Below are 10772 nucleotides of genomic sequence, written 5' to 3'. Positions count from 1 at the left end.
GATCTATCACCTTATAAGACACTTGAGGGTGGCATTCCAAAAAAACGCATGGAGGTGGACAAAAGCCATCATATCATCAATTGCAAGTCTTTGGTTGTGAGGCATTTGGTCATGTATCCAAGGAGCTTAGAAAAAACCTACAGCAAAAGTCTACAAGTGCATTTTCATTGGTTATGTTAGTAGTGTAGTACATCAAGTGGTGCCAAAACACTAGTGGGACAACTAATTCCTCATGAAAAACCTACTACATTGAGAAGGTCAACAAGAATTTCTAAGCAATTTGAGAGGCTCCTATCGAACTTAGATTACATTATGTTGACGGATTGTGGTGTGCCCTCATGCTATGATGAGGCTATGTTATAGGGATGGCAAGTTCTAGTTCAAGAGTGCTATGAAATCAAAAATGGAGTCATTGCAAAAGAATCAGACTTGGGACTTACCTTTGCCAAAAGGAAAGGATACTTTGCCATGTGAATAGGTCTACAAGTTGAAGAGCACACCCAAGGATGGGATGCAAAAGTGAAAAGCTAGACTAGTTGCCAAAGGTTTCACGCAGAACCAACACATAGATTTTAACAAGGTCTTCTTGCCAATTCTCAAAATGATTGCCTTGCGACAAAACATTGCTTAGTTTGGCTACCAGAAAAGACATGGAGGTAGTCCAAATGGATGTAAAGACGATGGTCTTACTTGATGATCACCATGAGGACATTTACATGCAATAGCCAGAGGTGAAAAGCAAAGGGACATTAGGGTGTAAGCTTAAGAGAAGCCTTATGGTCCAAAGACGACAACACAAAAATGGTTTCAAAAGTTTGAAGCTTTTATAAAGTCTAGATGGAGTGAGATTGATCATTGCCACTACACAAAGAAAGCTACAAATGGTAGTCTTTGATTGTGCTTCTATAAGTGAATGATATGCTCATCACCTAGAAGGACAATTTCGAGACAAATACAATAAAGTCAAAAGTTGCATGAGAGCTTTAGAATGAAGTATATAGCAAAAGCAACCCATACTCTTGACATGCACATTATGTCGGATAGAACGAAGAAAGTTCTTATCACAAAAAGAGTACAGTTATCGTGTATTGAAGCGTTAAAAGAAAGCTGATTTCTACTCCATTACCTCCTTATAAGAAACTAAACCAAGAGAATTGCTCCAAATCTAATGAGGAGGCCAAAGATTGTCAAGATTCCTTATGCGTCTTCTGTTGGTTCTTTGATGTACACCATGATTTGGACTCGTACAAACATTGCATTTGCAATGGGAGGCCTTAGCAAAGTTATGATGACTCTTAGTAAGAGGCATTGGGAGGCAATGAAGGGTGTGATGAGATATTTGTATAGTGGAAAAGAGTAGTACATTTTTCTCTGAACACAATCCATATGTGACTAACTTCCTGGATACAAATTACGCAAGGACTGTGCACTGGTGGTGCAAATGCATTGAAATCTCGAGTCCAGTGTTGTACATCTCAATCGACCACTAAAGGCGAGAGCTGAGTATGTGGCTATGTCAAAGGCTAGCAAGGAAGCTATGAATGTGACTCATCTAGTTGCAGATTTGAGGACTACTAAAGAAGTTCACTTTCAACATTGCAATAGTCAAAATGCTATCTAACTAGCACCGCAATGTAATGTTTCATGCAAACACAAGACACACTGATGTGAGGTAAAACTTCATTCAAAAAGTACTTGAGGACAAACACATTGAGCTTGTCAAACAGATGATAGCCCTATGATCTACTAAAAGCAACCCTCAATAAAGCACTCTTCCTAAGAAAAAAAATTCATTGGAAAGATTTCTTCCTTTGATAGCTAACTTGGAGAAGTTTCTGTTTATCTCATTTCTCATTTGTCTTATCTTTCAGTCACAGTTCTAACTTATGATATCACAACAACTATAAATTGTCCTCATCGTTTCCTATATAAATAGAAAGGAAATAACAAGTCTCTCCATTCGATAATATTGAAAAATACGACGGGAAAACACCCCTCTTACTGGAGGGCACCGCTGCATGTTGAGGATGAAGCCTTCCATGCTAAAAAGAAAATGAATCAGAACATGAATAGAAAAATGAAAACCTCTGCTCTTCTCCTGTATTTAAGACAACGAATGTCATTGCTTTTTGTCGCATCCCACTCTAAAAAACTAAGCCCGGGCAGTGTTCCGGAAGAATGTACATGAAAACCATAGAATTACATAGGAGATCAAAGCTGTAATAATCTCCGTGGTCCAAGACTTGGGGTACAATTTACCGGGTAAAAATGATGCAACGACAGAGCCCAACACCCAGCCAATCACAAAGCTACCAATCCTGCAAATGCAAATTCTTCCTTATTTGAAACCTTGGGAGGGCATACCACAAACGAGTCAACAAATCTCTTTGAAAGTAAGCTTACCCTGCAAACAATGCTTTCCATTTGCTCCGGAGTCGGTCGTTCAGAAAATAAATGCAACCAACAAGAGAAACCGCAACCTACATTCCAATCACCACAAAGCTTTTGTGAATGTTGTTTCCCCCGTGCGCATGACTCACACAGAACACCTTCAAGGCTGTATCATGCACATACATTTGCAAGCTCCTAGCGCACAGATGCATGTGAGCACGTGTTTTTCTGGTTTATGCATGTGTGCCTGTGTACTCGCACACGCATGCATGCTGACACATTGAGGTGGCCACTATCTTAAGGCTCGGCGGGGGGGGGGGGGGGGGGGGGTTTAAACGTGTAGGAACATTCCCAAGAGACCTCAAAGATTTATCCGACAAGTCTTGAACTCAAGATCTGTTGTTCAAGAGGGCACTGGGATAACCACTCTACCACACTTCAGTTCCCTCTTCTCTTCTCACACCACACACATGAGAAGGAAAGAAGAGAGAGAGAGAGAGAGAGAGAGAGAGAGAGTTTCCAGCCGCATTACCTGGAATGCTGGTCCTCCTTGTGTCTGATCAAGTGCACTCCATACTCCCAAGAGAGTAAAAAATGCTGCCCTAATTAAGATTACTTTTGAAGAAGGAACATCATATATATTCGACAAGTTGCGAACCCAGGGTGGCAGCTTTGCATAATTATTTCTCAAGGCTTTTTGAACGTCGATTTTGGGGCTCCTCCTAGACTTCAGACTCTCCAATAGAATTTTGTCATAGGCAGTTTCAATGGAAGTCCTGCTTTTATCATGCCAACCATACTGTGCCATGAGATATTTGTAAGCTTCTCGGATTTCTTCTTCAGAAGCATCACGGGGAATACCTAGCCGCTTATATGGATCTCCAACATTTATCTTCGGAAAAACTGCCATACCTGTAAGAGAAGGCATCAACAAAGAGCCATTTAGCAGGTATATATAACCCAATGCTCCAACTTCTATGAACAAGCATGCAATGTGTGGAGCTAGAAATGATAGTTCTTTGTATCTTGTGAAGTTCCAACATTAAGTTCGTCTAAGAGACCTTCTAAACACACAGCTCACACCCATGCATCCTCGACAATAGCTCCATGCTTGCACTACGCAACAATGTAACTTATGCATTATACAACCAAAAGTCCAACAATTCCTATTACAGGTTGTAGAGGTTGAACTATAGAGGCCATTCAAGTACATCCACTTTACATTCCATTCTGGTGTATCAAGCAAAGTAGGCATGAGAGAGAGAGAGAGAGAGATGAAAATGCAATAAAATGTTACATTAACGTCTTCAAAAGGCCAAAATGACATATGAGACCAAAAGGTTACATCCATGTGTGACTAGTACAATATCTAGGGAACATAGAAATAAATATAAATGAGGGTAACTAGAGTAGGTATGTATGTAAGCCTACCCTACATCCTCATCATCATCATCAGCGTCACATAATACATTCCTAGTGCAAAGGAGGCAGACAAAGGCCCCAACCTTGTACCTTTGCCAAGTAGTAAACACAAAAGTACCAAAAGGGGTGCCAATCGTTGGGGCGAATGCATCTGGGAACGAAACTCTGCCGTTCCATGTCGACTCTCTCTCTCTCTCTCTCTCTCTCTCTCCAAAAAAGTGGGGCTTGACCCTTTGCCTCCATATACAAGAAATATGGGAAAAACCTTGACGGATGTACAATGAGATCGTGGGGAAAAATCCCATAACAAATTACAGGAAACATCTAGGGATAAAGATACTTTAACCAGGTGGTGAAGACTAGCTATATGGATATTAATCAAGCCTACACAAATCTGCCCAAAGCTTTGTCCACCTCGGGCGATGTAGTGAAAATTACCAAGTCCAATGTTGTTGTTTATCTGACTAATATAAAGCATCCGCTATAAAGACCTCCTCTAGCAACTCACAAAAGCTAAGGATCTATGAAACCCCTAGGCTGTCCCTCCAAAATCATCCGCATCCATTCTAACATTTCTTGATGATGAACTCCAAAAAAGGATGAGGATCTATGGCACAACCAAACTATAGAGAGGCAGGGGGAACCCACTTGTTGTCCACCTCAAAAGCCAAGGGAAGGTACCAAGATGCACATCTCTCTGACCAAACCAGCTTCCATAAGGCCTCACCAAATTGACTCTCAAACAAATCTGCAAACTGCCTGATATCCATAAAGTAATTGGCCTCAACCATTGACTGCTCCTGTAATGATAGACAGCCTCCCTCGTCCAGAAGGAATCGCCATGTAAAACCTATACTCTAAATCTGATCATCCGTGCTCTCTCTGTGGCGAGGAAAATGTGACGTTCCTGATAACTGCAGGAAAGCACTTTGAGATCTCCATGGACCAACCGCAAAGAATTGAGGTGGCAGGATCTCAGAAAGTGGGACATCTGTTGGAGATGCAAAACCTGCAGAATAGTCCAAATCCTCAGCAAACTGCGAAGACTCACTCTCCTACTCCCCCTGAGGCCTGAACAAAGCCTATTGTGAGAGGCACTTGTGATTGCAGCTCCAAGAGATCCAAAGCCTGCCAGATTGGTCTATCCTGGGAAAACTAAAGCTGCTCTTTAATTGCCATCGACCGTTGATCCTCCTCTAGCCCTCTGTCCAACTTCTCTAGTACGTCCTCTCGATCCCGGTCCGGTAATCTCTCCTCCAGAGGTCTATTTGTGGGTTGCTCTGCCTTTGCCAACCTCTCTCTCACTATCCTTCTGTAAACAAGGATAGGTTGTGTATGTCCCTGTCTACTTGTTTGTCTCTGTCGTTGTGTTTGTTCTACATTGTGTTGTTGCTCAGCACTCTGCCGCTGTTGACTAGAGGAGTGCGGCTAATGATCCTAGAGGAAAGTTCCTTTGATGAAAAAATAGCAATGAAAGTACCTCTGTCGAGCAAGATCATTTCCTCCGAGCTAGAGTGCACGAGAGCCACTCCCGGATGTTGACACCAGCCTCCCTCTCTCTCTCTCTCTCTCTCTCTCTCTCTCTCTCTCTCTCTCTCTCTCTCTCTCTCTCTCTCTCGGAAAAATCAGGGCTGTATATTACTGAGTACAATATAATCCCCAGCGGATGCCAAAATAGCCTATCACGTGGGGTGTACAAGCTGAATGTAAGGGTGAGAGCCACTATAGTGACAACTCGACTAGAACAATCTCATGGTGGTCTGTGTGATGAGTGGAGGAGAAACCACCGAGGGGGGGCATATTGCCATGTAATTTGGCCACCTGTAAGTGTGAAGAAGAGTGGAGATCGGGCCCAACGCCGAAGGAAGGCAAATCGACGAGCCTCGGCTGCTCTAGATGTATCTGAGGAAGAACCCCACTGCCAAATCAGGGTGTGAATGATGTCCAGCCAAATGGCAGTGAGGGTATCCTGAAGGAGCTGTGGAGCCGCACTGAGAATGTGAAGACAACGAGCTCTCCAAACATTCCATAGTGTAATGCTAGTGATGACTGAAAAAACTTCATCACGTGTCTGAGGATCCCCCTGCCAAGCGATCTGTGGTAACATAGCCAAAGTCCCTCGCCAAGAACCAGTTGAGGTAAGCATAAGAGCTGGATCTGTGTATGAGCCCTCGTAGAAAAGATGCGGTCCGGGCATCGGCATCAACCATGAGACAGATCCCCAAGTGAGAAATCCATGCTGAACACCGGCTCTGCTAAGTAAAAAGCAAACTACTAGCCACATTATATGAGAAGACGAGCATGACCAACAGTGTGCAGGTGACTCATGTAGTCGCAAAGGACATCGAGTACATAACGGATCATGACCCATAGTAGCTAGCCAAGTCCCAACTAGAAGTCCTGCATGTGCAATCATCCACATGAAAAAAGAAATACGACGAGCTGCATGTAAATCCCAGATGGCTGACCAAAACTGCTGTACATAGGCATGGGAGAGACCTGAATGTAACCAGAAACGCATACGAGTGGGCTGCTCTGGGTGCTGTCTCATCAATGCTAATCTTCCAATTCTGACAGTCTACTCAAAGAATGATACAGGTGCACCAGTGGGGTTAGAGTGAGGCCAATGCCACTCTCTTGGGTCCCAATAAAGCTGAGATAGGGCACGACCCTCCCACACCCAAAGCCTCCAAAGGGCGGCATCAGCAGAAGCGAAACGGGGGTCAACACAACGACGCTTCTCGCGGGAGCCAACTACTCGTATGGCCTCCCATCGAGCGCCGGGGTAGACAAGGTGCGGAGAGGTGGTATCATATGTCAATCTAGCATGAATCCCCTGAGAGTAGTCTGTATCAACTGTGAACAGCATGGTGTCTAAACGAACTAATAAGAGAGTGCTCTGAGCAAAGAGACCTTCCCAGCCACTATGTGGAGGCATCTGAACCGTGCCTCGCATGACTACGTCCCACTGTGAAGGAACGGCGGAGTCAATCTCAAGCAGTCTGTCTGTCACCCCGCGACCAATGTCATAATGTTCTGCCACAAAATCTGCATCCAGCATACGTGTCTCATGAAACAACCGCATAGAGGAAGCAAGGCCAGTGTCCCAAGCAGCCCAATCAATGTGAGTCCTCTCTCCAAGTTGACGGGGTGGATTAACCGAAGAATCAAGAACTGCATCATTCCAAATGAGAGGCTGGCGCTCAATCTCCTCACGACATGAGGGAGGTGAGCGTATGATAGCCCGTCGCATGGAAACCCAAATCCGAAGGAGTGATCGAATGAAAGGTGAGAGGGTGCTGGTGAACAAGGGGGCATCCGTAAAGAGAAAACGATACCCTGTATGCCAAGTATGACCATCTCTAGTGCTGAGGCGTGGAGTCGCTGTGCAAAGAGCGGCCTGAAGAAGTATCTTCCAAGGTTCTTGGCCGTGAAAAAGACCCCGAACAATAAGCTTGGTAAGAAGGGCGCGGCTCTGTAATTCTCGATCAATAATGCCAAGGCCTCCCTCTGACCTAGGACGAATAATCGTGGACAAACGAACTCGAGCACGAGTATCAGTAGTCCCATCTGTGCCACTCCATAAAAAGTTCCGCACTAGTCTGCGGAGCTGAGCTATCACACCAGAATGTAGCATCCAACAAGAGGCCATATACCATACTGTAGCCAGAATGACCCGGTTGGCGACCAATGCGCGGCCAGCCAACGACAGATGACGTGAAGACCAATGACATAGCTTCCTACGAATAGACTGTAGTACGGGTGCAAACTGTTGCTGTGAGGAAACGTCAAATCCAACCTGAAAGCCCAGATATCTGCATGTCTGACCCAGCTGCAGCCATGTGAAACCATCAGCTACCCCCCAAGTAGGTATGTCATCACTGCCAACCAGTAACCCATAGGATTTATGCCAGTTAATGCGTGCACCACTGGCAATGCAAAAAACCTCTAGGGCCTCCCGCATGGCATCAAGAGCTGCTAGCAAATAGCGCAACATCAGCATAGTGTCATCAGCAAATTCCTGATCGATAAGGTCCGCAGTTGAAGGTACTGGCACTGTCAAGCCACGAAATGCATGACTCTGAGCACGAAGAAAGTCGGACATAGTCTCTCCGACAAACAGATACAGATATGCTGCTAAAGGACATCCCTGACGAACAAATCGAGAAAGCTCAAAACTGCGACTGACACGGCCACCAATAGTAATAGCACTGCTGGCAGTCCTGAAGAGAGCGGAAATGCCTGAGATCCATCTCGAAGGGAAACCCATCCTGGCTAATGATCCTTCAAGAAAGTCCCACTCAACACGATCGTAGGCTTTCTCGAAGTCAAGGATGAAAAAAGCGAGAGGTTCAGAAGATGATCTGGCCCACTCTGCTACCTCATAAAAAGTGAAGATATTATCCAGTATGCATCGATCCATGACAAAGCCTGTCTGAGAAGTATGAATAATATCTGGTAAGAACGGTCGCAAGCGATGGCTGATCAGTAACGCTAATATCTTATAGACCGAAGGGAGTAGGGTAATAGGTCTCCACTGGCGGAGTTGAGTGGTGTCACCCCCTTTCGGAATAAGAGATATGAGACCTGAGCAAAGATCCGAATGCATATATCCTGATGCAAAGATGTCCTGACAACCGCGAAGCAATGGTATATGCAATACATCCCAATAAGTCAAAAAGAAATCTCTAGTGAGGCCATCCTCTCCTGGACAGGAGGATGGATCTAGACTCTCGATAGCACCATGAAGCTCTGCAAGTGTGAAGGGTGCCAACAAGATCTCGGCCATAGTGTATGTACAACGGCGTCGGGTGTGATGCCAGATCTGCTCACGGGCAAGCAAAACCTCAGTAGTGCATACATCAGCAGTGAACAATGCCTCAAAATAATCTGCAGACATATCAAGAATAACATCAAGATGCATATGTAGTGTCCCCTGAGCATCGCACAAAGTCCGAAGGGTGGTGCCAAGAGGGCGCTCTTTATGCGCAGCAAAGAAGGCTTTATTCATTCAATCAGCTTTAGCTATCCAATGAGATACTGAAGTATGATGAGTGAACTCAGACCTAGCCTCCTGTACGCGACGAATTTCCTCTGTGAGCTCTGTCTGTCTAGCAGCGAGATAAGCATCCTGTGGCCACTCCTCAAGCAAGCGCTGAGTGGAACCAAGAGGAATGTGAAGATCAGACTCGCGTACTCTCAATTGACGATGAATAATAGCAGTCTGATCACGGCAATAAATACTAGACTGAGTAATGCAATGAGCAAGGAACTCACCAGGGGGACCACAATAAGAAGCACCCGTGGACCATAAGTCACGAATCTGCTGCTGCAAAACTTCAGCGGTGAGAACACTGTCAGGGATGCGGCGGCCTCGTCTCTGTGCAGAGGATCTAGTGAAGGAGATAAACAATGAGATGGGTATATGATCTGAGAGGCTGGTCCCTCTCCAAATAGTAGTAAATCCACCTAGAGCTGCTGCCCAAGGGCCAATGTAAAAATGATCAAGTCGCTCTAATAATCTCCCCTGCTGTCTCTGAAACCCCCACGAGTAATGAAGTGTAGCAGGGTGGTGACCAAAAGAGGGTATGTGCCAGGCGTCAACACCTTGAATAGCTAGAAGAAATCGATCCCAAGCTCGCTGCTCATCGGGAGAAATGGATGATAGAACTAGAGGTGTGATGGATCGCCAATCAGAGTCGCTCTCGACGTTGTTGAAGTCGCCTCCAACAACCCAAGAGTCTACAGCAGGTAGAACAGCAACCAAGGAAGACCAAAAAGTAGCCCTCTCCCGAGGAGTAGTGGGTGAATAGACTGACATAAAACCAATGATAGAGTCCCGAATCCGAATAGAAACATAGATTGCTCTGCCAGCGACAAGGGTGCCATGCTGCTGAACTGAGGCCAAGTAACGTGGCCCCACTGAAATGCATACACCGCAACTCTGTCCATGAATGCCCAGAGCAGGCTCCCAAAAAGTGTGAGCACTCGAAGGCATGAGATTACCAAAGGGAGTGGCAATCTTATGCTCCTGAACTAGTAATATATCCACGGTGCCTACTACATGAGCGTGTAAATCTCTGCGAAGTAAAAGCTTACGGGAACCTCTTACCCGAGAAGTCTGTAAACCATTAGCATTTCAAGAAACTACATGTAAATCCATAGTCTGCATGAAAGAATTGGTAAAGCATTTGACTAACTGCGCATCTTCTTGGAGGCAGCTGGGCCATCCAAGGGGTGAGCTTCGGGCGGTAGGAAAGCAACCCGCAAGCCCTCTCTAAAATATGGTGTCTCATTGCACCAACTGCGGACCACAGCTTGTTTACATTGCATTACCGATGCTGCAGCTTTGACACCCCAAATGCGCATAGACATAGGAAGCACCACATCTGAGGATACATGAATGACCATAGGCAATGAATAGCAAGCATAAACATCACTCCATTCCATAGCACCAATACATGAAGGGAAGTGTGAAGACAATACATCCGGAGCGGAAGTAGACAACCATAAATGAAGCTGAGCCATAGATTGTGCATGCACAAAATGTAGAACCTGATCCTCGGACCATTCCTGAGCTGCGTGGAATGGAAGGAAAAAGGAATGGGTGGGCTGAGAGCGACTGCCTATTAAAGAGGGAACACAACCTGGCTTGTGATGCATAAGGTAGAGCTGCACTCGCAATGGTCCTTCTGAGTCACCGCACATTTCAGCCCGATGAGTGCCCCAGGAAAGAGGACCGGAGCTGAGAAAACTGCGTGGGACGTAAGTATGAGCAGCTGAGGGAGGGGGAGGACCAGAAGGTGGAGGGGAGGGAGTAAGGGCGAGAGGGAGAGGAGGAAAAGGGAGAGGTAATAGCGGTGAATGATCCATCTGCATGGGAATAGGGACCTCGGGAAGAGGGGAAGGAGCGGGCGGGGGAACGGCAAGTGAAGGAGGAGCTGGTGGCAGAGGTAAGT

The 10772-nt window shown here is 45.6% G+C and overlaps 1 protein-coding gene across 1 annotated transcript in view; it reads right to left on the bottom strand.

The window, feature by feature from the left end:
* Nucleotides 1-2072: 2072 nt before the first annotated feature.
* LOC147449514 (protein CHAPERONE-LIKE PROTEIN OF POR1, chloroplastic-like) overlaps nucleotides 2073-10772 on the bottom strand; it is a 50330-nt gene continuing 41630 nt past the window's right edge. The window contains exons 3-5 of the mRNA XM_086522629.1: nucleotides 2924-3303; nucleotides 2404-2480; nucleotides 2073-2318 (exon numbers count right to left, since the gene is read on the bottom strand). Coding sequence (XP_086378755.1) covers nucleotides 2153-2318; nucleotides 2404-2480; nucleotides 2924-3303 — 623 coding nt within the window. The 3' untranslated portion in view covers nucleotides 2073-2152. The remainder of the gene's footprint in view (nucleotides 2319-2403; nucleotides 2481-2923; nucleotides 3304-10772) is intronic.

Source organism: Adiantum capillus-veneris, chromosome 10 (assembly GCF_014529385.1).
Source record: "Adiantum capillus-veneris isolate H3 chromosome 10, ASM1452938v2, whole genome shotgun sequence".
Taxonomy (NCBI): Eukaryota; Viridiplantae; Streptophyta; class Polypodiopsida; order Polypodiales; family Pteridaceae; genus Adiantum; species Adiantum capillus-veneris.
Note: the sequence above shows the minus strand (reverse complement) of the source record. Positions and strands in the feature narration are given on the sequence as shown.